The sequence below is a fragment of the Natator depressus genome, chromosome 14 (genome assembly GCF_965152275.1).
Source record: "Natator depressus isolate rNatDep1 chromosome 14, rNatDep2.hap1, whole genome shotgun sequence".
In the NCBI taxonomy this organism is placed as follows: Eukaryota; Metazoa; Chordata; order Testudines; family Cheloniidae; genus Natator; species Natator depressus.
The window spans coordinates 37,401,416-37,429,377 of NC_134247.1; the positions used below are offsets into that span (position 1 = coordinate 37,401,416).

Below are 27,962 nucleotides of genomic sequence, written 5' to 3' on the forward strand. Positions count from 1 at the left end.
TTGGGTGTTTCTTCACTTAGGGTCTTTCTCATTGGCTGAGCTGGGGGGAAGCCTGTTTGATTTTCAGCCCCTGGAGACTGTGCAGAGAAATGCAAAGCTCTCTGTGAAGGGACCGATATTAAATTCCCCCAGGCAAAGAGCAGTGCTGAACTGGGGGGAAGGTGATAAATCTCTGTTTCTTTTGGAGGAAAAACCCTGAGAGAACACTGTAGCTTTTTCAAAATTAAATACATAAAATAGCCATTTAAACATAATGACATATAGGCCCATTGGAGGTTTCTGTTTATGGTTTAATATAAAAAACTGACAAACATAAGTTAGGCCCTGATCTTGTTTATACACCAAGGCAAACTCCTTCCAAAACACGGCAAAGATGAAATGCACAGTTAAGACCGTGCAAATAACCTAAGCTCTGCCCCTTCTACTTTATCTCCTACCAACCTTCCACCTCCTCTCCCACCATCCTTTCTGTGTCAGGTGAGGAAGGGCCCCTAATGAAGGAAGTTTTGAGCGGGACTTCAAAGTAAAATCTTAAACCTGCTCAGTCAATCAGCTGCATTTGCAAAGTTTGCCTTGGGCGTTAAGGCTCGGAGTCAGTGCGATCTGTGCCCACAGAGGCACACAAAGTGGTAGTGAAACATTCAGTGATAATTAAGGCTACGATTTTTCCACAGAGGTCGCGGAAGTGACGGAATCTGTGACTTCCAGCGACCTCCATGAATTTAGCCCTGTTGGCTGGGAGCTGCATGGGCTCCCCGCGGCTCCCCGTGGCCACGGGTGCCAGGGGGCCCCCGGAGTTCCCAGCCACCGTGGGCGGCAGGTCCGCAGCTCCTGGTTGCCGTGGGCAGCAGAGGTCCCCACAGCTCCCAGTGGACATGGGTGGTGAGGGCCCCCTTGGAGCTTCAAGCTGCTGTAGGCAGCAGGACCCCTGCCACAGCTCCCAGCCTCCACAGGGGGCAGGGGACCCAGGAGCTCTGAGCCATCAAGGGCACCGGGGGTCCTTCAAAGCTCCTCGCCGCTGCAGGTGGCAGGGGTACCCCAGAGCTCCAGGTGGGGGGATCCTGGAGCTCCAAGCCCCCACAGGTGTTGGGGGCCCCCAGAACTTGGAGCGGCCCCTGCAGCTGCCTAACCTCTGCAGGCAGCGTGAGGACCCTGCAGCTGGGCTCCCCATTGTGTCAGGGATATTTTTAGTCAAAGTCACAGACAGGTCACAGGCTTCCGTGAATTTTTTTCATTGCCCGTGACCTGTCCACGACTTTTACTAAAAATATCCATGACAAAATCTTAGCCTTAGTGATAATATATCAGACATTTGGGGAAAGCCAATGATCCCCCTTCCCCGCATCTCCTGCCCGGAAGAATTATTGCAGAGGCCAGACAGCAGGAGCCGCGGGTCTCACCGCAACCCGCATGGATCCTAGGGGATGCCCAGGAAACCAGGGCTATCCATGTAATGTCCCGGGGCCCCTGCATCATATTAGACCCCAAGCCTGGAACCAACAGGGATCTCCCTTGGCTACAGCTGCCCACAGACACCCAGATGGCGCACTCAGTGGGAATGGTACCGTGACCCGGAGCTGTGCGTTCTCCACTGGATAAGTTCTAAAGGACACAGTGGAGCTGATATGCATTCCCAGCCAGCTGGCCACAGCTCCACCTCGACCCCCTTGTGGCTTCAGTACCATGCGGAGGGGCCTCAACAGGACTGGGGAGAGCTGATGCCACACAGGGTATGCCTACACTGCATACTAAGCCTGGGCTGTGACAGGTTTGAGCCCAAGCCCCCTTTCCGTCCACACACAAATCAGTGTGACTCGGGTCAGTGCGTGTCACGGGCCCCAATAGGGGAACGGCTCAGAGCCCGAGTCCTGCTGTGGCTCTGGTCCAAGCCTTGTCATGGTGCAGTGTGGACACAGCTCAAGTCCCAGACCTGAGCCAGAGGAGACCTGGGTTTACAAGGCGGTGCAGACAGACCTTCAGTGGCCCATGGACTTTCCCAATTGAAACAAACTTCTCCTCTACTGGCGGGGAACGGCCTTTGCCCAGCAGGGAATGTAAATCCTTCTCCAACCCAGCGCCCGACCCCGAGCTCCTCTGCTGCTGCCGGCTCAAGCCGACGGCTTTTCATTTATCATTTATTGATGACAGCACGTGAAGTTGGGAGCTTCTTGCTCGGCCCCGTCTCCTAATGGAGAGAACACAGTCCTTTCCGCTGAGTGGCAGGGAGTTTCTGGGGTAACTGCCATGGGCAGTGGGTATTAACGACCAGGGCAGGCTAAGCCTCCCCTGACCCAGGCTGTGGCCCTACCCATGTTCCCCTGGGAGTCCCGCCCTCCCTCTCCCTCTACCCAGAAGCTGGCGGGGGCTCAGCTCCAGCCAGCAGCCTGGAGCTCAGGCCCACCGGCGGCCAGGGCAGCGCTTAGGCCAGCCCAGGAAGGGGATCAGCTTAGTGGCCCAGCCCGGTGCTCGGGTGGGGCTGGCAGCTCAGCTGGGTGCTCTGGCCAGCCTGGTGCTTGAGGGCATGGGCAGCTTACTAGGGGGCTGAGGCGGGTGGCCCAGGTCTCCTCTGGTCGCGGGGGGGCATCTCGGGGCTCAGGCTGCCGGGGGCTTGGCCTCAAGGGGTGGGGCTGGTTGGCTAGCCTCTCCAAATGGGAGGTTCACCCACCACCCCGGTAATTGCTTTGGCCTCTTTAATATTGGTAGATAAAATCAGGATGCAGAACCCAGCCCCAGCCCAGAGCCTGCACCCCCAGCCAGAGTCCTTACTCCCCCACACACACCCCAACCCCCTGCCCCAGCCTGGAGCCCCCTCCTGCACCACAAACCCCTCATTTCTGGCCCCATCAAAAGCCTGCACCCCCAGCCCAGAGCCCGTAACCCCCTGCATCCCAACCTCTGCTCGAGCCCGGAGCCCTTCCCCTCAGCCCAAACCCCTCATCCCCAGCCCCACCCCAGAGCCCAAACCCCCAGCCGGAGCCTTCACCCCCCTCCCACATCCCAACGCAACCCCCTGCCCCAGCCCAGTGAAAGTGAGTGAGGGTGGGGGAGAGCAAGCAACAGAGGGAGGGGGGATGGAGCAAGCGGGGATGGGGCCTCAGAGAAGGGGCAGGGCAGGGGTGTTTGGTTTTGTGCGATTAGAAAGTTGGTAACCCTAGTCACGCAGAACAAGCCCCACACTCCTCCAAGGTAGTTTGGAGCCTTACTTCCACTGATTTCAATGGGAGTTAGGGGCCTGAATACCTTTAAAAATCTAAGACAGCCCTGCCCTAAAGAGCTTCCAGACTAATTCAGAGCCGGGATAAGAACATAGGAATGGCCAGAATGGGTCAGACCAAAGGTCCATCCAGTGTCCTGTCTTCCGACAGTGGCCAGTGCCAGCTGCCCCAGAGGGAATGAACAGAACAGGTGATCATCAAGTGATCCATCCCCTGACGTTCTCCTAAAGTGTGGGAAAACGGCTCCAGTTTTCAACAGCTGCATGGAATTCTGGGGACCCGTCACAACCCAAACTGTATGTTAACCACATTCATCTCCCCAGAAATGTAAAATTGAGAAGAGAAACCTGCAGGGTCAGTCTTCCGGGTGGGCGACCATCCAGGGTGCCGTGGTCAAGAGGCACGGAGCAGGGCAGGCCTGGAGTGCCAGGCTGTGGAAGGGAGCTTGGGGCAATGGGGACTGAGGAGGCAGTGAGGACTAGGGGCGACAGGGGGAGGAAGCCGGGGAGGCAGCGGGGGCCAGGGGCGATGCGGGGATGGATGGGGAGCCCAGGGAGGCAGTGGGGGCCAGGGGCAATAGGGGAATGGGTGGGGGGCCCAGGGAGGCAGCGGGGGCCGGGGGGGGGGAGATGGGGGGGGAGGCAGCAGGGCCCAAGTCCCCACCCACCTGCCACTCCTCTCCGCCTCCTCCCCCAAGGCCCCACCCACCCCCCACTCACTCCTCTGAAGGAGCAAGTGGCAGGCAGGGGAGGCCCTGGGGGAAGAGGTGGAGCGAGGGCAGGACCTCGGGGGCAGAGCACAGGCCAGCCCACAGCCCAGGCGTTGCCCCCGCCCACACACACACACACACACACACACTTCTAGGGAGCTTCATGTCCGGTGCTCCAAAGGCAGCGGGCCGGTGCACCCCCGAAGGGAGGTGGCCCGTGCCACATCCACGGCATTTGCCCTCCTGCATGACCAGCTTTTTTGGGGGAGGCACAGCCAGTAACTGACTGGACACTGCCTCTCTGCTACTGCCGCCAAGCAGAGCTGTGACCGTGGGCAGGGCAGTCACTGGCTGCTGGTGGCGGGGGGGGGGCAATAGCCCATTGCTGCCCCTGGGAGCAGGGTGGGATTCCTGGGGAGTGGGGAGAGCTGGTGCTGGAAGGGAGCACTGCTAGGGATAAGGTCCCACCCTCCCTGCCTGACCAGCTTCAGGGTCGCTTAGCTCCCTGTCACGGTGCTCAGGGGTGGTGGGGAGATGCTGCTCTCCCATTAGGTGATGGGCGAGGCCCTGCTGCTGGCTCCTGACACTGGGTAGATTTTACAGCTGGAGCGGGGAGTCCCCATCCTGAGCCCAGGCTGTTGCGTGAACTGCCCCAGCCAGGAGTGGCCCTGGGTGGGGTGTTATTGGGGGATGTGTTTCACACACACCCCCTCTGCCCGCTGGGGGGGGGGAAATTGCTGCAGCCCTTCAACAGATCCATGCACCGTCCCCCCACCCACCGCGGCCAGCTGGATAATACCACGTTGCAGCCATTTCGCCCCACTGGGGCTGGATTCGCTGGCCTCCGAACCGGCTGCTTTGTTCCAAAATCACTTCCCGCCACTCAGAGCCTCTGCCCGCCAGTTTTCCTCTTCTGCTGCCCGGGCAAATGTGGGGGGCTTTGCCTGGCATCCGCTCACAGGACCTTCCCATCTCTGCAGCCCATCACCAGCCTGCCTCTCCTCAGGGCATCGTTGCTGACTCACTGTAGAGCTTCAGTCTGCGCTCTGGTCCTCGGTGCTTCTTGGTGCCTTCTGCACAGCTGATGGGCTGGTGAGAGTGTTCCTGTGAAACCCCTGCATGAAACAAGCCAGATGGGCCGAGCTTTTCGTGCACTAAAGCCTCTTTTCAACTTCACCCCTCTAGCAGTGTGAAGGGGCCTTAAAGCGGGCAGTCCCTGACCCAGGGGCTGGTCACTGCATGGGCCAACAGGGAGCCCATGAGCCCAGGAAGCACAGAGCCACCCAGCCCTGCTCTGCCCCCCAGTTCCGCTCCGGCCCGGGCCCCCCAGTCCCTGCCACCCAGACACTAAAAGTCCGCTTACTAACCGGCCTCTGCCACCAGGGGGTGGGAAGACCAGCAGCTGCTGCTGAAGCCTGGAGGAGCACACAGAGACAGCTGGAGGCTCCCTCATCCTGCCCTGAGCATGGCTCCCCCTCCCTGTCCCAGTCACCCCCCAACCCCTGGAATGGAGCTCCCCCTCCCCCATCCTGCCCCATCACCCCCCCCACCCCAGCTCCAGGCGGGACTCGGACCAGATATGGGGGGCGCAGGTGAAAAAGTTTGGGGTCCACCGCTTTAGGAAGATGAATCACAGGGCCTTAAATAAAGGGCCCCAACTGCAGGATTTTGTGCCACCAAGGCTGATGCCCGTGCCCCTTCCCAGCACGGTGCCGGCGGAGGGCAGGGGGGAGAGTCGGAAGGAGCCACGTGCCTGCTCAAGGCGCTTCCAGTGTCCTAAGAGGGAGGAAGAGAAAAGGAAGCTCATTCCCAAGCTGATAAAAGTGAACAAACGGTGACCATTTACACACGGCACCACGCAACCACCGGGATGTTTACTGAGCTGCAGCCAGCTTGTCCCTTTGAAGCACAACTCAGTGGCTATACAATAACACCACCCCTGGTTTGCAGCGGTCCATGTACACAAAGGGTGAGCCATTGGCCTGCACTACAATGCCAACATAGGTATGCTGGTGGCGTCAGGGTTGGCACATCTGCCTTCAAGCAATGCCCTGACTCACAGACGCCGACTTTCTCATTTCCCCAGGGATGCTCGACCCCCAATCTGCTGCAGGCCCCACCGCCACCCCTTCACCCACGGCTCCATCCCGCCTCACCTCTTCCCGCCCTTCCTCTTCCCACTGTGTTCTGCCCCTCCCCCAAACGTGTCCCGCCCTCACTCTGCCACTTCCCGCCCCACCTCTTCCCACCCTGTTCTGCCCCCTCCCCCCGAATGCACCCCGCCTTTTCCTGCTCCTCCCCCCCCCCCCCAGTCTCCTGCACACTGTGGAACAGCTAATCACTAACACATCTAATCAATGGCGGGCAGGAGGCACTGGGGGGGGGAGGGGGACAAGCTAATTGGTGGGGCTCACCAGTGGGTGCTGACCACCCACTTTTTTTTCCCCTGGGTGCTCCATCCCCAGAGCACCCATGGAGTTGGTGCCCATGCCCGGAGTTCTTTTTGTGTCCAACACAGAGTGGGAGAGGAAGGCTTCAAAGCAAAGAATTTAAAATATCCATAATCATACCCCTCTCTTAGGACCTTGCCACCCTCATAAATTGCAGCTGGAAAATGAACGAAAATAATGATCCTATAAAGCCATGAAAAACAAGGGAGAGTTTATATTTAACCACCTATAGGTGAGATCTATGAAGTTTCAGTCCTATGTGGCTCCTGGCTCTAACCTTCTACCCCTTCTCTATATTTCCCTGCAAAGATCTGAGGTCTCGCCTGCAGGAACAAACTCCCTGGCTGCCAGCACTTCCCCTCCATCTCGCTGATCGACTCCCTGGGATGGGAAATCTCCTCCGAGAGCGTGGTGATATTTTCCTCCTGTCTCTTTTAGGCGATTTCCTCCTTCAGCTCCGCCGGCTGGGCCAGCAGGGGTCGCTCTTGTTCCTCAAGAAAGTGGTGCAGGTGCTGAAACAGAGCCACAATCAGCTGTTTCTCGGCCTCGATCTGTTCCTTGTAGCAAAGAGGAGCAAAAACAGGCAAAAGGACAGTTCAAAAAGACAGGGTGCATGAAAACTGTCATTCAAAAATTGATTTCACATGATTTTTTATTTTGCAGTTGCTGGTTCTTTCCCTTCTTCCCATTTAAACCTGTTAAATTGCTAACGGTCATGTGTTGGGCCTCTTTGTTTAGCTTCCAAATTGGTCCTAGAGTTTCAGATTTTAGAGAGAGGTTTTTCCTAGAAGGACATTTCCCAGTTAACACAACAGGGAGCCCAGGGCCTCCTTAACATCCTTACAGGGAGAGCAACAAACTCAACCACAAAGTGGATAAGCAAGTTTAGAACCAGCAAACACCACCTTCCAGGGGATTGAAATGCCTACAGGCATCAAAGCTAAAGCAAGCAGAGGAAGCTACACTTCTCCTCCCAGGTGAGGGAGAGAGGCACCACTTGTCTCTCTCCCTCCCTTCCCATGCAGGGGGAGGGGAAGAAAGGTACTTTGGGGCAGAAGAAGAAAGAGCACATGGTGGAGAGAATGGGGACCCTGGTGTGTGGGGAGGGGTGCAGCCAGAACTCCTAGTGGAGGGGGCGGCGGTTTAGGGGACCCTGACATTGGAAGGGTGAATGGGGGTGCACCCAGAGCTGCTGGCATGGGGGAGATTGGGGGAGTTGCAGGGAGTCCCTGAAATAGAGGGGGACAGGAGAGTGGCCCCTGGGGGGTGGGGGTGGAGAGATGCAAGGAACCTCTGCTGTGTGCCATGAGCTTTGGACAGAGGTCACAACATTTTATTATAAATTTAATCTTAAATTCCAGTATCCCCCGTTTGAAGATTAGGTTTGCCAAGCCACAGCCTGATGATTGTAAAATAAAATAATAATTTCCTCGTTGAATCTGTCAACCTTAAGCAATGCCGTTTTGTTAGGGGTGCTGTATCTGGGGAACCGGCAGAAGTAACCTTACATATGGACTACGGCCCTTGTCCTGCAGCCCCATGAGACCAGAATGGATAAAAATCAATGATTTTTTTAATAAAGAGGAAAAATGGATTTTAATTTAAACTGGATTTTTTTTATTTTGTTAGTTTAAGTATAATATTTTTTAAAGAAATCTGTATTTAATACAAAATATATTAAGGCCTAAACTTATTATAATTTAGTTGTAAATGTGAAACGAGTGTCAATAAGAGAAGTTTATGTAAGGTTGTTTTGTTTTAATAGAAATAAATTCTTTTGTGTGTTTAACTAAATTCCAGTTACCTTCCTAATGCAGCTTGACAAACAACATGTGAACAAAAAGTTAATTAGTTAGTAAATAAACAATATATCAGTCCCCATTTTCTAACACACTCTAAAAATGTACAATTCATAAGAATCTGAAAATACTGAGCTATGCAATTGCATAAATGAATGGACAAAGAGTGCCCCGTCTTAGGTAGCAAAAAAAGGTACCAAATCTAGTGCAAAGGCTCCACTGAGCTGTAAATCTACATGTTTTAGTGGTAATCTCAACCAGTAAGAATGCCTCTTTCTTCCAAAAATAAAGTACTAAAGGAAAAGTTGATTCAAAGGGATGGTTTAAAGCCAAGCTTCCCACTTGGTGATTTGAATCAATCCACCCTATATGAGACACACCAAATTTCAGCACAATCGGAGGAAGCGGGCAGGTTTCAGAGCCCATAGAAAAGACTATTAGCTTCTCCAGACTCCAGGTTGCCTATAGTACAGCTGAGTGGTTGCTATTATCCTGGGACTGGCCAACACACACAATGACTCCAGACCAACGGTTTTCTATCAGGGGTACATGTACCCCTGGGGGTGCGCAAAGGTCTTCCAGGGGCTATGTCAACTCATCTAGATATTTGCCTTAGTTTTGCAACAAGGTGAAAGAGGGATAGCTCAGTGGTTTGCATGTTGGCCTGCTAAACCCAGGGTTCTGAGTTCAATCCTTAAGAGGCCATTTAGGGATCTTCTGGGGCAAAAATTGGGGATTGATCCTGCTTTGAACAGGGGGTTGGACTAGATGACCTCCTGAAGTCCTTTCCAACCCTGATATTCTATGAACAGGCTACATAAAAAGCACTAGCAAAGACAATATGAACTAAAAGTTCATTCCAATGACTTGTTTATACTGCTCTATATATTACATCAGTGTTCCTTAACCTGGGGTCACCATTTATTTTATAATTATATAAGTAAACATGAGAAAGGAAGCAATTTTCCAGTACGAGCGTGCTGTGACACTTTTGTATTTTTATGTCTGATTTTGTAAGCTAGTTGTTTTTCAGGGAGGTGAAACTTGGGGGTAGGCAAGACAAATCAGACTCCTGAAAAGGGTACGGTAGTCTGGAAAGGTTGAGAACCACTGCTCCAGACTAATACTTACCCCCGCCCCCCCATGGGGAGGGAGGCAAAACAAAGGCCCTACACCCTGGACTGCCCAGAGGGGAGTTCACCACACCCCCCTTGGTGCTGCAGCTAGCTGCCCATGGCTGCTGGAGATCGGACCTAGCCCCAGTGCAGGGGCAGGGACAGCCTACAGAGGGCCATACTCCCACATGCACAATCCCAACAGGTGACACGTGCTCACAGAGACACACACACAATCCCCTGACAGTCTGAGGGTGACACTCACACAGGGGGAGAGCCCCCAGCACCCATGTCCCTGTTGGGTCACAACAATGGGCACCTACCAGGTATTCCTCACTTCTACCCTCTTCCATATCTTTACATTCCTCCAGCTCATCCCTCTCTTCGCTCAGAGCCTCCAAATGGGCCTTGATTTGGCCCTGAGCGAAGAGAAAGTGATTTGGGGGTGAGGGGGTTCAGTTGATGGGTGTGCGACATGCACACAAGTTTAGTTTGGAGATTTTTTTCATGGGGCGGAGGAAGTTGGTCTCTTTTTCTTGTGAGTCCTGTGCATCAGGGATGACTCCTGCTCTCTGAAATACTAGAGAACGCAATAGTGATCAAACCTAAACTGGCAGTGGTACAAGTTCTGTAGCCGCAGAAAAGGGTCTTACCTTTTCTGGGTACAGGAATGGGTGACAGGGGATGGATCACTTGATGATCTGGGGGGGAGGGATAGCTCAGTGGTTTGAGCATTGGCTTCCTAAACCCAGTGTTGTGAGTTCAGTCTTTGAGGGGGCCATTTGGGATCTAGGGAAAAAATTGGGGATTGGTCCTGCTTTGAGCAGGGGGTTGGACTAGATGACCTCCTCTGGTCTCTTCCAACCCTGGTATTCTATGATTCTATGATCACCTTTTCTGTTCATTCTCTCTGGGGCACCTGGCATTGGCCACTGTTGGAAGACAGGATACTGGGCTAGATGAACCTTTGGTTTGACCCAGTCTGGCCGTTCTTAAATTCTTACCTTATAATCCCGGGTGGCCTCCTCCGTGGGAGCCACCACATGGCTGTGGTGAGCCCAGGATGCTCTGCAAACCAGACAGCTGGGAGTTTGATCCTCCTCACAGAAGAGTTTCAGGGCCTCCTGGTGTTGCTCACATCCTCCCTCCGCTTCTGGCTGTCTGGAAACTCAGCCCTTTGGCTATTTTGACAACATTCCCTAGCTCCCTGGTGCGCCTGAAGTTTCTTCTCTGGGGTGTTTTTCTGCACTGTGGGCAGGAGAAGTTTCTACCTGATCCCTCCAAGCACAGGCTGATGCAGGCTCAGCAGAAATTGTGCCCGCAGTATATGGAATAATCCAGACAGATGGAACAAGTCAGCTCTCTTTGGAGATGCTCTACAGTGGCCATGGCTGAGGGCTCCTCCAGGAAGCAGCAAATCTAGCTAGCAGGGGGAATTGTTGGTGAAATTTTCATGCGTTCTGCCTGTTGCAGGAAAGGGGTGTTTCCATGCCTGGGCCAGCCCTGGCTGGCTGGGCTGTAATGGGTCCTGAATAGCAGTTCCAGCCCCAGGGGCGATGGAGAGACATGTGACCCCTCTCTATGCTGGGAACCTTATCATCTTAAATCCCTGGGGGTGACACTGTGGGAGGAAGAGAATAAATCTGGTGTTTTGTCGGGGGGCAGGGGGCAGAGTGGGGTTACCACTTGGCCTGTATTTGACCGGCCTGCAGTGGCCCTGGAACATGTTTAATAGTGGGGTGCTGAAAGCCAGCTCCCTTAGCCCTGTCTGCACACACACGCACCCCGCCCCCGAGCTTGGGCCGAGAGCAGGGCCCTGTCTTCAGGAGGGGGGCACCAGGACAGCGGTAAGGGAGCTGAGACCGGCAGCTGGGACCCCTAGCGCAGGGCCGGCGCCGCAGCCAGGACCCTCGGGCGCAGGGCCGAGATCCTGGGCGCGGGGTTGGCAGCAGAGCCCCAGGAGTGGGGCCAGGAGCCGGGACCCCACGTGGGGGGCCAGAAGTGGAGCGTCCGGTGCGGGGCCAGGACCCCGTTTGCGGGGCCAGGAATGGAGCCCAGGTGCAGGGCCAGCAGCCAAGCCCCACGTAAAACCTGGGGGTGCTGCAGCACCCCCCTCGCATCTCTAGTTCCTGTGCCTATGCCGGCCTGGGCATTTTTTTATGCATTTGCCGGTTGCCAGAAAAAATAATCTAATCTGCTGGGTTGTTTTACGTGCGTCTAAAGCTTTGCATTATTCTCACAATACACTGGCTGTCTAATGAGTACTTGTGGCACCTTAGAGACTAACCAATTTATTTGAGCATAAGCTTTCGTGAGCTACAGCTCACTTCATCGGATGTCTAATGTTAAAAGTTCCATGCCCAGCTAAAGATGCTGCAGTGTTCCCACTGCCATAATTTAAGAGACAATGGATCAACACAGCAGCTGTCTGCCCACCAACACAGGGGTTTGTGTCACGCGAGAGCAAGGAGCCAGGCAAAAAAAAAAAGCTGGCATCAGAAACAGCACATTCAATGACAACTGCCTAAACGAAACAGACTACAAAGACTGGCTGGCAAAATGTGCTGATAAAACAAAGGCCTGTTTGTTATCAGTGATGTTACCAATCTTATCTATATGTGTTCTCTCTCTAGATACTATAAGTGGCTGTTGAAGGGGGGGTGCGAGGTTTCCTTGTGGTTAGGGGTTGAGGTTGCCATGGGTTTGCCTTGTGTGGGGACGGGTGCTGGGTTTTTTCCATTTCAAAGGTGGTAACCCTAGGCCAGAGTGGGGAAGGTTTGCAATATGTGAACAGATCAGGGCCAGATTGGGGCCCTGTGGGTCTGGGTGGACATAGCTGGTAACCGGCCACAGTCGAAGTTTAGGGCCTGGGGAGTTTCCAGATGGGAGTGCACATTAACAATGGAGCCTGGTATTTTCACTGATGTATTTTTTTTTATTGACAAGGGGCATACAAAGTCCTTTTTCTCTGAACACAGGAGGAACCAGAAACAAAAGGAGATGGTTGTTTCTTTGCTTTCAACCCCCAGCATGGTACCTGGGTGCTGGCAGTATGCACTCTCTGTTTCTCTCTGGTCTGGTCTACACTACAGAGTTAGGCAGTTTGTGTAAGGCTAACTATGACAGTGTCTACACTAAAATTTCACTCCCACTGATGAAACTGCCCTGCTACGGCAACTTAATAACTCCACCTCCATGGGCAGCGTAGAGTCATGGCCGATGTAGTTAGGTCAATGCAGTGTCAGTGTAGACACTGCATTGCTTCCGTCAACTGCTACCGGCCTCCAGGAGCTATCCCACAATGCCCTGTGCTGACAGTACAATCGGTACAACTGCTCCCGGTGAGGCCGTGCAGTGCTGACACAGGGAGCAAAGTGCAGTGTAATTGCTGAATGGGCTGTACGCCAACATGAATTAGATCAACTTAATTTTGTAGTGTAGATGTGGCCTCTGCTTGTGCAAACCAAAGGCCCACATGCCTGGAATGTTCATCAAGCAGACCTTTCCAACTAAGAGGAAAATTAAAGAAACTCTCATCTTTCCCCGCTGCTTCATCCCTTTTTCTCTCACTCATCGCACAAAGCAAGACAAATGACCACAAAGGTAGGGGTAGGGGAGGGGCGCTCAGGGAAGAACAGAAGAAGGTAGAAAAGTACAGCCTCATTCTCTGGGGTGGAGCTTAGTTGTGGGCTGGCTGCAGACCCACTAAATGCTGCTGGACCTCAGTGTCACCCCTCTGCCCCACCTCCAGAAACAATCTGACTGAGTTTCTCTGGGTTTTACTGCTGTAGCTGCTAGTGGTCTATCCCCCAGTAGACTGGCCATGTCTACACTGCTGGTACCACAGTGGTGCAGCTACAGGGCCGTAGCTGGGCCCCTGTAGTGTTGTCATGCAGATGATTCCTACAGCGATGGAAGGGGGGTTTCTGTCACTGTAGGTTAGGCACCTCTCCGAGAGGCAGGAGCTAGTCTCATGACCAGGGCTTGGGTGCTCATGGCCTAATGGTCAGAGCAGTGGCAGTCAGACCTAGCAGTGACAGCAGTGGCGGTCAGAGGCCAAGAACGGCACCAAAGGTCAGAGCCAGAGGCAGAGCAAAGGGTCAGAGCCAAAGTCAGGGACCAGGCGTCAGAGCCAAGGTCAGGCGTCCAAGAGCAGGCCAAGAGGCAGGTCCATCACTACGGCTGGCAGGGAAGTCCTGCTTGTTGTGCTGCCAGTTCCTGGAACTCCGCCTGGGCTTACATAGGTCACCGGGGCCACAAGGGAAGCTGTCAGTCTGACTTTCCCAGGTGGTACGTTCTGTGGTGTTTCTCTCCACAGGGTTCATGGGATCACGCACACAGCCCTGTCGTAGAGGTGCAGAGAGGCCGGCCAGCCCACAGACCCAGGAGACGGAGGGAGGAGGAGGAGAGGAGAGAGCGGTGGGCTGGTGGGCGGGGCCTCGGGGGAACAGGAGCAGGAAGAGGCAGAACGAGGGCAGGACCTCAGCGGAAGAGGCGGAACAGGGGGAAGAGGTGGGGCGAGGACTTGGGGCAGAATGGGGGAGGACCGAGGGCGGGGCCACAGGGGGAAGGGGAGCTGGGATGCCTTCATTCACTGTAGACGTCTCACAGTGCGCACCCCTGTGGGGTCACGTTGGAGTCAGGCCACCTGCAGAGCTGGAGCCAGCCTCAGCCCTTGCACAGACATGACCGAATAAAGATCATCATGGCAGCTGTTGCAGGGTTCAAAGCGGCTACGGCCCGTGTGGGTTTGGGACAGAGGCAGCCAGCACCACAGAAACACACAGGCACAGAAAGGGGAATCCTGTTCAGTGCCCTCGACTTGGATCTCATCAACCCGGCCAAGAAAACCTGGGCCAGTCTCTCCCACTCCAAGGCTGTAGTCACCCTTCTCCTAGGACCAGGAGCAGCTCTGGCATACAATGAGTGCATCTGCCATTGAACTCACAGATGCTAGCATCTGTTTATTGACTTTGCACGAAGTGATGCCCAGTAACTTATTTGGGATACAAGATACATGGCCTGATTCCTCTCTCATTCACACCAGTGTCAATCAGGAGTCACTCCCATTGGAGTCACTGGCGCTGATTCCTCTCTCATTCACACCAGTGTCAATCAGGAGTACTGTGACCGGGGTCCTAGTGCGGGCCAGCTATGGTCACTCAATCAGGGTGAACTGCAAAGAATGGGGCAGACAATCCCCATAAAGCTGGTGGATATTCCAATACTTAGATTTACCACGCCAGCATAAAACAGCTTCTTTATTACCTCACTGGTTACTCAGAAGTCCAAACAACACAGTTCCCTTGAAGTGATCCAGCCTCCGGCCTCCATCCAGGTACCCACGTCAAATATGTTGAAAATTTCTGTAAATCTTACTTCATCATATAAAAGAAAAGGTTCTACCAATCCCAAAAGATCGGACACATTACCTCCCAGGCTAATAATATTCCAGATCTTACCCAAATACACACTACAGCCAATTCTTATTAACTAAATTAAAATTTATTTAAAAACAAAAGACAAAGAGTATGGTTAAAAGATCAATATACATACAGACATGAGTTCAATTTATTGAGGTGCAGATTCATAGCACAGATGGTGAGTTTTGTGGCTGCAAAGAGTTCTTTCAGAAATACTTCATAGATTATAAAAAGAAAAGGAGGACTTGTGGCACCTTAGAGACTAACCAATTTATTTGAGCATAAGCTTTCGTGAGGTACAGCTCACTTGCATCCGATGAAGTGAGCTGTAGCTCACGAAAGCTTGTGCTCAAAGAAATTGGTTAGTCTCTAAGGTGCCACAAGTCCTCCTTTTCTTTTTGCGAATACAGACTAACAAGGCTGCTACCCTGAAACCTGTCTTCATAGATTATAGTCCAATGTCCAATATCACCTTCAGTGAGTACCAGCATAACTGGAACCTCAATCTTGCGACTCAAACTTCCCCTGATGACGCTTAAGCAAATCTGAGATGACAGAATCAGGATCCAAGGATCCTTTATACAATTTCATGTCTTTTGACAAGTTGGAGTTACTCAGGGAACAAAAGGTAATTAGGTGACTTTGAAGGAGGTACATCACCAGTACTTAGCTATAGGAATTAACATAAGGCCATTTGCTTGTTCCTCCACCATTCAAAGTACATTTCAAAGAGAGATGAATACCGAGATATCCCATGTTTACAATTCATTTAAATGATAGGCTCTTCTTTTGACCTCTGAATTATCAGAATACAGCATAGACAGGGACTGTTGATTACATTGTAGACCCTACTCATACATATGTAAATACACAAAAACACAAACATTATCTCCCTACATGTCTTTTGAGGGTTATTTATTTTGCAGGATGTTTAACCCTTTCTAGCCATGTCTCCCATTGGAATAATTGGTGGTAATTCCCCTCTCATGCACACCAGTGTCAATCAGGAGTCACTCCCATTGGAGGTGATTTCCTCCTGGCCTCACTCACTCCAGTGTGAATCAGGAGTGACCCCTTGGGAGTCACTGGGGTTGATTCCCCTCTCACCTACCCTGGTGTAAATCAGGAGTGAAGTCACTGGAGTAAAACTGCTCTCCAGTCCCCACCTTTGTCCCTACCCTGTGGCTCCCTCTCCCTCCATCGGACCTGCAGACTGCCAGAGCGCTCCAGAATCAGAGTGGCTAGGGCCAGACTGGGCAATGGGATTGGGCTCTCTGCCCTAATCACATCCAGCAACCTGAGGTTGTGTCAGTTCAGAGGCTTCCTGCACTTGGCCAGAGGCCCAGAAATAGGGAGTACAGGTGCCGGGGGAGCCTCTGCTTGGAGGAAAGGTGCAGCAGTGAATTTCACCCCACGTCTCAGGGGCACAGCCTGAGCTGGCATCCCATCTCCACCCAGAGCCAGGGGTGGACTCGCTCCCCCATGAATGAGGCCGGTGGGAAAGTGAAGATCGGGGCTTCACTATCCGCATCAAAAAATGCCACCTGCCCCTGTGTATAGTCCAGAGACACCCGGATCTTCCTGGGCACCCAGCTCAGAGACAGAGGGGTCGCAGGAGAGGTGATAACCAAGTACCGACCCTTCCACAGTCCCACAGCCCAGATCCCTTTCTCAGGTCGAAAGATAAACTCTCCCTTCCTCCTCACAGACTCTCTGGCCACTCCCACGGCCCAGCCTCCTCCATCCCCCACCTCCACCTCCCAAAAATGTCGCCCCGAGGTGAACCCCTCACAGCCCAGCACGCAGAGCTCAGCGTCAAATCTCTCCGGATTGTCGGGAAGAAGCTGCCGCTTGTGTCCCCTCTTCACACCTTTCCGATCCTCAGACAGGACGAGTTCGGGATGAGCCGTGTCCGGATCCAGAGTCACACTCGCTGGGGGGAGAGAATCCGAGCATGAGGGGCAGAGCTCGGCCCTGGGGGAGGCTGGGACCATTTCTCACACTCCCCAGCAGCCCCGTCCCGGCTGGGACCCTTCCCGATTTCCTGCCTTGCCCCAGCAGGGAGCTGCCTCTGTGCTGGGGCTGAGCAGGGATTTCTCCGTGGCCTTCCTCCCAGGCCCTAGAGGTGCTGTTATAGCTGACGTTTTTGGCTGCAGATTCTGCCTCCTCCCCGGTGGCATCTCCCTGGTCCCCCTGCAGGGGCTGCCCCGCTCCTGGCAGCAGGGAGAGAGCAGGGGAGGGAGGCCACAGGCACCGACTTTCTAATGTGCAGGGCGGTGCTCTGCCCCCAGGCCCCGCCCCTACTCCACCCTTTCCTCCAAGGCCCCACCCCATCCCTCCTCTCCCCGCCCCCACTCCACCCCACCCCGCCTCTTTCCGCTCAGTTCCACCCCCTCCCCCCAGCACGTGTGCCCTCGCTCCTCCCCCTCCCAGCGGGCAGGAGGCTGCAGGGAGGGTGGGGGAGGTGCTGATGAGTGGGGCCTGCCAGCAGACAGCAAACAGTGGGGGCAGAGGGGGAACTGATGGGGGGCTGCCGGTGGGTTCTCAGCTCCCACCATTTTTTCCCTGTGGGTGCTCCAGCCCCTGAGCACCCACGGAGTTGGCGCCTATAGGGAGGGCTGCTGGGAAGATGCCTCCCCAGCCCTGCCAGCCAGGAGGGAGGAAGCAGGAGATGGCAAATAAATGGACCATAAATTTACTCTGGTCAATGTCACAGTCGTGGGATTTTCACGGTCTCAGGTGTTTACATCTGAAATTTGACAGTGTTGTAACCGTGGGGGTCCCAACCCAAAAGGAGGTCATGGGGGGGTCACAAGGCTATTGTAGGGGGGTTGTGGGATTGCCACCCTCACTTCTGCGCTGCTGCTGGTGGGGGCTCTGCCTTCAGAGCTGGGCAGCCGGAGAGCAGCGGCTGCTGGCTGGGCGCCAGGCTCTAAAGCCAGTACCACCAGCAGCCGCAGCGCAGAAGTGAGGGTCGCAGGGTATCGGGGGATCAGGAGCTGTCCCAGCCAGCATCTGCAGAGCTTCCTGCACCTGGGGGGAGGTGAGTCTGACCCACCTCTCGGGGCAGCCCCTGCAGGAGAAGAGGAAGTCCTGTCCCTCCCCAGCCTGGACTGGGACTAGTAGCTGGAGCCCGGCCCACAGTGGGAGCCCAAGGCTGGGGCACCCCCAGCCATGTCCCTCCCCCGTCATAGCCAGATTTCACAGGGGAGATCAGATTTCACAGTCTGTGACGCGTTTTTCAAGGCCGTGAAATTGGTAGGACCCTACACAGGAGGGACATTGTGCAAACCCCACTCCAGAAGGAAGGGGCTGGGGATTGACACTGGGCGTGGGGCAGAGGGATGGGTCAGTAGCACGTGGAAGGCGGAGGAGGGGTGATGAGACACTCCTCTGCCCCGGCAAATGGGGGATGGATGGCAAGGACAAGAAAGGGCCCCCAGCCCACAAGGGGAGGAAGAGAAGGAGGCACCAGCAGGAGAGGGTCTCCTCCCCACCTAGGTGGACAAGATGGAGCACCCAGGAGAGAGTCCCCAAGGACAGGGTGAAGGGAGACCCCCCAACCCAGCAAGAGAGAGAGATCGAAGAGGATGACCGGAGACAGCAAGAGGCTCGGTCCAACCAGTTAAGGGATTAATATGCTGGAGTGTTTAAAGCCGTCCCCCTCTCTGGAATGCCCATTCTCTAGTCATAGCAGCTTTGGTTTTGTTTGATCTCAGAAGCTTCTTCAGCAAGTGAATCCAGGGTCACCAACACAAACTGTTATGATCTCTTCCCATTTGCAGCCTTCTTCCCCGGCCCCACCTTTCCCAGAGGGACTCACCCCATTTTCTCTCCAGTTCAGAGGGCAGGGTGTCTAGAGAGAGAGGAGAAAGATGAGATGTCATGCTGTCACGTTATGGCAGGATTTCTGCCGTCCATAACCAGAGCTGGGATGAATTTGGGGACATAGCAAGAAGAAGTGTTTAAATATTACACGGTGGCAAAAGAAAAAGAAAAATGTAAAAGTGAAAAAACAAAACAAAAATACCCCACTTGTATTCGGTGCCAAAAAAGAATGGGGAGGGGGATGACGACCTGGAAAATAAAAATTTAGAGAATTTTTTGGGGAAAAAAATAAAAACAAAATCAGGGGGGTTTGTTTGTTTCTTTCTGTTTGTTTTCTTTGTGGTTTTGGAAGTGTTTTTTTGAGGGGGGGTGGGAATTTCTACCAAACTTTTTTTGAATGAAATGTTTTGACCAGCTTTAATACTGAAGGCCCGGTTTTACAAATAATCAGGATACATGTGCTTGCCGGCTGGACCAAACACAGAAGGAAAGGGTCAGAGATACCCAGACAGAAAGAGAAATTAAGGGCATGGCTACACTGGAAACTTCAAAGTACTGCCGCGGGAGCGCTCCCTTGCCAGTGGCATAGCCAGGTGGAAAAAACAGGGGGAGAGGAGATTAAGAAAGGCGCCACCCGCTTGTACTCACCCGGTGGCGCTCTAGGTCTTCAGCAGCACTTTGGCGTCGGGTCCTTCACTCGCTCTGCTCTTCGGCACTGAAGGCCCTCCCCTGCCACCGCAGTGCCACCAAAGACCAGAGCAAGTGAAGGACCCGACTCCAAAGTGCTGCTGAAGACCCAGAGAGCCGCCGGGTGAGTACCAGGGGGTGGTGCCTTTTTTCATCTCTGCTCCCCCCCGAACCCGCCGCCGAAGACCCGGAGCGCCGCCGGGTGAGTAAAAATTGTAAAGGCGCCAAGTAATTAAAGAGGCGTCACTTCTGCTCAGTGGGGGAGCAGCCGCTGCCCCGCTTCCCCCCTAGCTACGCTACTATCCTGCGGCACCGCTTTGAAGTGCGAGTGTGGTCCTGCGCAGGCGCTGGGAGAGAGGTCTCCCAGCGTTCCTGGTAATCCACCTCCACGAGGGGATTAGCTCCGAGCGCTGGGAGCGCGGCCCAGACTTGCTGCGCTCAGGGGGGTGATTTTTCACCCCCCTGAGCCAGCAAGTTAGAGCGCTATAAAATGGCAGTGTAGACAAGCCCTATGGGCATGCCAGCACTGGGAGTGAGCTCTCCCAGTGCTGTAAAAATACCACCTCCACAAGGGGAGTAGCTCCCAGCGCTGGTGCACTGTCTAGACTGCCACTTTACAGCGCTGAAACTTGCAGCACTCGGGGGTGGGGGGGGAGGTTAACGCCCCTGAGCAAGAAAGTTGCAGCGCTGTAAAGTGGCAGTGTAGACAAGGCCTAAGAGTGAATGTGAAATGTCTCCCCTCCCCCATGTAGAATGATCAACCTGTGCATGACTTAAGTCCACTTAATATGGTGTAAGGAGGACTTCATGCATCAGACTTGTGTTGTCCTCTCTGATCAGTCATGAACTTTATTTATGCCCAGGGAATTTCTACTGAGGCCAGACTGAAATTCAACCCAGGCAGAAATAAGATCAGAGCACTCTGTATGGCCGTAACGCTTGCTTCCTCCAAAGAGATTGCATTCCTCTATAATTCAGGCAAACAAGTTAAGGTGACAATGATTCACATTCATATCATAGTTGTTTCGAAATCAGAATTTCATTTGCCCTAGAAAATTCGCCAGCCCAGTCCCCTCATTCAAGAATATTGATCTATCTCTTTTCTGTTAGTTTTAAATTAGCAGTTGATTGGTCAGCAAATCCCACAATTCTAGAGACAACTTTTTATTTCCCTTCCTAGATCCCTTCCTGGTCGTACCTTTCAATTTCTTCAGCGTCTCCTTTAGAACAAGGATTTTCGGAGAGAAATCGCTGAGTCTCTTCTCCAGCTCAGGAGAAATCTCCACTGGCTGCTGGAATTGCCCCTTCTCGCACCTAGGAGACAGGCTGTTTTGATTCATCATTTGATTACTTCATCGTTATTCTCCATTATTTTGGCATTCATCATTTAATATCAGTCACATGTCAGTGGAAGCAGATGGGCTGTGAAAGCTGTTAAGTTGAGCACATTTCTCTGTGTAACCCAGCCTCAGAACAGGTCCAGCCCAACCAATGGCGGAGCAAGTCTCTCTTATAGTGACCCCTGTGACGCTGGCAGGCCAGATGCCAGCTCTTGCCCGGGCTGCAGGCATTAGCGAAGAACTGGAAAACTCATAGCTTGAGACCAGACCGGTTCACTTGTGTGTTAGTTTTGCTCAGAATAGCTATTAGTCTTATAAGAATGTATTTAGTATTGAGATTCTGTGAAATGCTTGTAAATTGCTGCCCGCACTAATCTCACTTGTAATGTCGATATTCCATGCTATAAAAAATATGTATATGTATGCTCTATAACTTTGAGAATGTTTGCTGTGAATTTGGGAACCCAGGCATGGGAACTGTCCCCCCAGCCCACCCAGAAGGACTGTCAAAATCAGATGGGCCATCAAGAAACATCACAATACAAAGGACTGGTTAATGGCCCTATTGCACCTTGGAAATGCTACCTGCAAGAAAGCTCATTCCTGTGGGCTTGGAAGCTGAATGATGGAAATAAAGCAAAGTCACAGGAAAATTTTCCATCTCTTTGCTGTTTGATATCTGACAGAGCCAGAATCCTGAAACACACTTTGGGTCCACCCTGACAGACACTTTGAATTGGCAGATCACTACAGCTCTGTCACTCTTTGGATTAATTCCAGGTCTACACTACAAACTTACATCGCTATAACGCTGTCACTCAGGGGTGTGAAAAATCCACACCCCTGAGCAATACAGTTTTACTGACCTAACCCCTGGTGTAGACAGTGCCAGTTGTTGTGGCACAGGTGGGCCATGGAGTTTTTATAGCAAGTTCCTATATTCAGATTAATAATTAAAGAGCATCCAGCCAAGTTTTGCTTCACCAGAGGGGGGCAAATGCCTGAATACCCTGCCCGGCATGCTTTGCTGTTGTCTGTGAAGGAGATGAGGATTGGACACGGGCCCAAGCACAGTGAAGCGAGAGAGGGGACTGAGAAGATGCCACGTACCTGCTCAGGGTGCTTCTGACGTCCTAGAGAGAAGAAAGGAAGCTCAGTCTATTAGTGATAACAAAGAACGCATAGTCATTGAACCTGTTTCTATGTCCCACGGGTGAAGGGGGCACACACCCCATTCCCAGGGCGGTGCGTTCGGCAGCGTCACGGTTAGCACCGTCGCATTGCAAAGACAGAGCCCAGGCTCCTGTTCCAGCCGGCAGCCTTGTGGTTAAAGCACTGACCTTGGACGCAGGAGATCTGGGCTCTGTTCCTTGAACTGCCCTGGACACCCTTAGTGACTTGGGTAAGTTACATCATCTGGCTGTGCCACCGTTCCTCCAGCTTTATAATGGGTGCAATAGTGTGATTCACATAATATTTCCCAGCCTGCCAAGTCTATACCAGGAGCCAAGATCTCACCTGTAGGAATTCACTTGCTGGCTGCCGGCACTTCCCCTCCATCTCACGGATCAGCTCGTTGAGATGGGAAATCTCCTCGCAGAGTTTGGTGACATTTTCATCCCTCATCTTTCTCATCCCCTTCTCTAGCTCTGCCAGCCGGGCCAGCAGGAGTCGCTCTTGTTCCTCCAGGAACTGGCGCAGCCGCTCAAATTCAGACATGATCTTCTGCCTCTGGGCGTCTGTCTCCTCCTGCCATGAACAGACAGAAAGAGGGAAAAGGCAGGTCAGGGATGTGGAGAGGGTCAGGGGATATTTCCCTGGGCCCTGACTGTGCAATGGGGCAAATTTCATTGCAGATCCAAACTTCAGAACTTGCCATTTAGAGAGGAACTTTCTCCGAGTTGTCAGAGAGAAGATTTTGCCCAGCACATCCATCTTGGTCCTACTTTCTCTGATGTCTGGGAAGGGAGGAGGCAGGGCCATGGCCCCACAGCCTGCACTGGCCAGAGTAGCAATTGCATCCCTACCATGGCTGTAGCAGCTGCTGAGCTCCCTCAGGGCTGTTCTGAGATCCTCGGGATCTGGTCCAGCCTCACTGAAGGGTAGAAATCACTGGCACAATCCAGCCCATGGAGAGACAGGGATATCCCCAAAGGGCAACATGCACAGACACGGGAAGCCCAATTTTCAGGCCTTTTTAAATTGCACTGAGAATAACCCTGTGCTGCGGGTTGCCCCGACCAGGGTAGAATGGCATTTATGTTCGACAGTAGTCCTGCTCCCAGCCTATGGAATAAGAGGTACAACAGCAGTGTGGAAAAAGCCCACTGCATCCCAGCTGGTCTCTGCTACTCGGGCCCCTTGGGGAGCCAAAGTCAGCTTGTGCAACCCCGAGGCTGCTCTAACTTGCATGGAGGGCCCAGAATTCAGGGAGGGCAAAGGTCAGTTTAAGCCATGTGAGACCATCCCCAGGCAGGAACTGACTGGAATATTGGTTCCCCGTGATCCCACCAGACGTGGTCAGAGACACACACACACCCATCCCCACACTCATCCAGGGAGACAGACTCCCACACCACGTCTCTGCTGAGTGATAACACTGGACACACGTACCAGATACTCCCGGCTTCTCCCTTCTGCTGACACTTTCAACCCCAGGAGCTTTTCTCTCTCTTCCTTCAGAGTCTGCAGCCGGGTCTGGATTTGTTTCTGAGCAAAGAAAAATAGCATGGCTGGAACTAACTTTTTGCGTGTGTTTGTGGACAGTTTCCTCAGCAGGAATCAGGGAGTCTGTCCTCCCTACCAAGCCCTGTGCACAAGAGAGGGCCTCCCTCTGGCACCGGCTGGCCTGGAGCCTCCTCCCCTCAGAGTGGCCAAGTGGCCTGGTGCACCTTTCTGTCCTCAAGAGGCTGTCTATTCTGTAAAAGCCAGAATGGCAGCCAGCTAAAGTGACTCTGGGAGGATTTGAACCCACAACCTTTGAATGACTGTCAAACCAAACCATACTAGGTGGTGTTCCTTAGAAGTCCAAAACACTTTCCACTGCGCGATGGATGGGTTGAGCACCTCATCTCTTCTCTCTACTTTGCAACACTGCAATTGCTGTGGTAAAAGCAGGTGAAGATGTGAGGAAAACACTGAGCTGGCTGGGAATTGAACCCAAACGAACTGCTTGGAAAGCAGCCATGCCAACCACTACACAACCAATGCTGCCTTACTGGGAGCTGTCAAGATCCATGACTATGCATTACCTAGAACCTGTTTTCAGCCAGATTGCAGCCAAAGTGACACTGGCGGAGTTCAATTATCTACACTGCTGTTTTTTTCACTTCCCTCCTGAACCCTGAGGGGTTCTGGTGGCTGGCTCCCAAAGTCCGGCACAGACCAGCTGCCACCCGCTCCAGGGACAGTCTCTGGTGGGGACATTCACGGGGTGCTACACCGGCCACATCCTAGCCCAGGTGTCTTACAGCCAGCTCAGGGTGGACAGAAACCTTCCGTGGAGCTGAAGGGCTAAAGTGGTTTAATCTTCATCTTCACTCTCAATAGAGAGGGTGAAAGCAGAGCCTAGGTGCCAAGCAGAGCAGCTCCCTGGCTGCCATCTCTGGAAAATCAGCCTTTGAGACAAGCCTTTGCCTTTTCCCCCAAGACCTACACTCCAGGGCGGAGTCCTCCAGCAAATTGGGAAAGGGCCCCGCAACACCTGGCGCAGGGGGCTTCCCTGCTCGGGATGTGGGGAGAATCCAGGTGCCAGAGGCGGGAATGGCCAGTCTGAGGGGAGTAGGGCCCATCTGAGAGGAGAAGGAGAGCAGGGCGAGCCTGCCAGGAGGAGTGTCTGGCCACCTCCTCTCTTCCCCTCTCTGGGGCCCAAGGCCACGGGCCTGCCGCCCTCCTCAGCTGCCTCCCCCACTCGTCGGAGCACTGGCCTGAGCTGCTGGGGCACGAGCTTGACCAGCTGACCACAATTCTTTCCGGCCCAGGTTTCCTCCTCAAATGGAGCCCAGCAGGGCCCGTTCTCCCCGGCAGGAGAACCCACACAAGAAGGCTAAATACTGGGGCTGCAGCACAAGGTGGGGTGGCTTAAGAGTCGACACCTGAGTTAGTGGAGAGGCTTAAAAGTTGGGCTCTTCAGTGTGAGGCCAGGGATTGCTGGACCCCGGCTGCCCACTGCTCAGTGGCAGTGCCCCAACCCTGGTATGGCCAGAAGGGGGCACCCAGATAGGCCGGAAAGGAGCAGCCGCAGAAGGCTTGTACCAGGCCTCAGCCACTGGAAGAGGCTTTGGTTTCTTTTTCTCCTTCCCATTTTTTCCTTAATTCTCTAGGGGGTTAAACACGTCTCCCTGCGCAGCGGAGACGCAGGTAGAGGCTTCTACCTACTGGTAGCCAGGCGCGACTTTCGGCCCTTGTCTTGGCCCCATTTGGCTGCACTCCAGTGGCTGACTATTGCTAGGACCCTACCAAATTCACGGCCACTAAAACGCGTCACAGACTGTGAAATCGGGTCTTCCCCTGTGAAATCTGGTCTTTCGTGAGCTTTTGCCCTATACTATCCAGATTTCACAGGGGGAGACCAGCATTTCTCAAATTGGGGGTCCTGACCCAAAATGGTGTTGCGGGGGGGGGGGGGTTGCAAGGTTATTTAAGGGGGTAGCAGTATTGCCACCCTTACTCCTGCACTGAGTTCAGAGCTGGGCGGCCGGAGAGCGGCAGCTGCTGACTGAGGGCCCAGCTCTGCAGGCAGCAGCGCAGAAGTAAGGGTGGCCATCCCATACCAGGCCATCCGTACTTCTGCACCGCTGCCGGCCGCGGCTCTGCCTTCAGAGCTGGGCTCCTGGCCCGCAGCCAGCACTCTCCAGCTGCCCAGCTCTGAAGGCAGCACTGCCACCAGCAGCAAGAGCACTCCAACCCCCTCCGCCAACTCCTTTTTGGGGCAGGACCCCTACAGTTACAACACCGTGAAATTCCCGATTTAAATAGCTGAAATCATGACACTTACGATTTTTAAAATCCTATGACTGTGAAATTGACCAAGATGGCCCGTGAATTTGGTAGGGCCCTACCCATTGCGTACAAGCCACAATGGTAGCCAGGAAAGCAGCTAAAGTGACTCTGGTGGGATCTGAACACACAGCCTTTGAATGACTGTCGTCATGCAGGCAGGCCAGGCACTGCTCCCTAGCAGTCCAACACGCTATCCACTGTGCCACACAGAGCCCTCGGTATGGCAAGGGAGCGCCTCTCCTCTCTCTGCTTGGCAACACTGCTTTGCTGTGGTAAAAGCAGGGGAAGAGCTGAGGCAAACACCGTGCTTGTTTGGCACTGCACCCAGACAGACTGCTTGGAAAGCAGCCGTGCTAACCAATGCCACTCTGCTAGCTGTCCTCGGGATCCATGACTATGCATTACCTAGAACCTGTCTTCAGCCAAAGTGATGCTGTCACGGTTCAGTCACTATACCGCTGGTTTTTTCACTTCTCTCCAAGCGTCCGGCACGGGCCGGCTGCCCCCTGCTCCGGGGACTTTCACTGGGGCACTATGCCAGCCAAAATATAGAAAATAACTATCATCAAAACAAAACAAAACTGGTAATAGCTCACCTTTCCTGATCACTCTCGTTACAGTGTGTATGGTAACACCCGTTGTTTCATGTTCTCTGTGTATATAAAATCTCCCCACTGTATTTTTCATTGTGTGCATCCGATGAAGTGAGCGGTAGCTCATGAAAGCTTATGCTCAAATAAATTGGTTAGTCTCTAAGGTGCCACACATACGCCTGTTCTTTTTGCGGATACAGACTAACACGGCTGCTACTCTGAAACACAAGACACCCAGGCCTTACCTTGTACTCCTGGGCCGCCTCCTCCACTGGGAACACCGTGTGAGCTCTGTGAACCTGCGACTCTCTGCAGATCACACAGATTAGTTGGTGATCCGTTTCACAAAATAGTTTCAGGGCCTCCCGGTGTGTCTCACACCCTTGCTCCCCTCCAGCGGTCACTGTGACCTGGAAACTCAGCTGCCTGGCTATTTCTACAACTTTCCCCAGCTCCCTGTTGGGCCTGAAAAGCTTCTGCTGGGCGGTTTCTCTGCACTGGGGGCAGGAGAAGTTTGTATCCGTCTCCCCCCAGAACTGGCTGATGCAGGCCCTGCAGTAGTTGTGCCCGCAGTGGATAGACACCGGCTCTTTGAAATACTCCAGGCAGATGGAACAAGAGAGTTCATCCTGGAGACTTAGTACAGGGCTGTCTGCAGCCATGGCAGCGTGACAGGGTTAGTTTCATTTCCCTGTGTTCAGCCTCTGCTCAGCCTATGGGGCGTTCCCCTTAGATCTGGCTGATTTGCTACTGTTCCTGTGAGTTGTGGCTGACAGTTTCAGTCTAGGAAGGGCTCCAGACTGGGGAGAAATGTGACTCTCTCTGTGGGCAGGGAGCCACGTCAAATTCCCAGCGGTGGTGCTCAGGGAAACAAATCAATCTCTGTCTGGTGTTTTAGGGGGGCAGAAAGGGGGAGTTTAATAAGAACATCAATCTTGAGTCACACGAATGGTGCATCTAGCCCAGTATCCTGTCTTCCGACAGTGGCCAATGCCAGGTGTCCCAGAGGGAATGAACAAGACAGGCAATCGTCAAGTGATCCATCCCCTGTCGCCCATTCCCAGCTTCTGGTAAACAGAGGCTCAGGACCTGATCCCTGCCCATCCTGGCTAATAGCCACTGATGGACCTATACTCCATGAACTTATCTAGTTCTTTTGTGAACCGTGTTATAGTCTTGGCCTTCACAACATCCTCCGGCAAAGAGTTCCACAGGTTGACTGTGCGTTGTGTGAAAAAATACTTCCTTTTGTTTGTTTTAAACCTACTGCCTGTTAATTTCATTTGATGACCCCTAGTTCTTGTGTTATGAGAAGGAATAAATAACACTTCCTTATTTACTTTCTCCACACAGTCATGATTTTATAGACCTCTATCATATCCCCCACTTAGTCATCTCTTTTCCAAGCTGAAAAGTCCCAGTCTCATTAATCTCTCCTCATATGGAAGCTGTTCCCCCCTACTAATTTTTGTTGCCCTTTTCTGAACCTTTTTCCAATTCTAATATAACTCTTTTGAGATGGGGTGACCACATCTGCACACAGTATCATAGAATATCAGGGTTGGAAGGGACCTCTAGTCCAACCTCCTAATTCAAGACGTGGGTGTGTGATAGATTTATATAGCGGCAATATGATATTTTCTTATCTATCCCTTCCCTCATGGTTCCCAACATTCTGATCCGGTTCAAAGTGCAGCTGAAGCTGGGAGTGAGCCCCATGCAGGCGCTAGGGCAGGGATCGGCAACCTATGGAACACGTGCCAAAGATGACACGCAAGCCAATTTTTAATTTTTAATTTTAA

At 53.2% G+C, this 27,962-nt stretch overlaps 1 protein-coding gene across 2 annotated transcripts; it reads right to left on the reverse strand.

Annotated features, from left to right (window-relative positions):
• Positions 1–15,104: 15,104 nt before the first annotated feature.
• LOC141998013 (E3 ubiquitin-protein ligase TRIM39-like) lies at positions 15,105–26,849 on the reverse strand. 2 transcript variants are annotated; one of them, XM_074970629.1, is made up of 7 exons: positions 26,406–26,849; positions 23,180–23,275; positions 22,085–22,315; positions 21,677–21,699; positions 20,425–20,540; positions 18,535–18,567; positions 15,105–16,644 (listed from the first exon to the last, which is right to left on the reverse strand). In XM_074970629.1, the coding sequence occupies exons 1-7, from the start codon at positions 26,820–26,822 to the stop codon at positions 16,130–16,132; spliced, it is 1,431 nt and encodes a 476-aa protein (XP_074826730.1). In that variant the 5' UTR covers positions 26,823–26,849; the 3' UTR covers positions 15,105–16,129. The 2 variants fall into 2 exon arrangements, with proteins under 2 accessions (XP_074826730.1, XP_074826729.1); XM_074970628.1 differs by having other exon boundaries at positions 20,425–20,552.
• Positions 26,850–27,962: the final 1,113 nt, after the last annotated feature.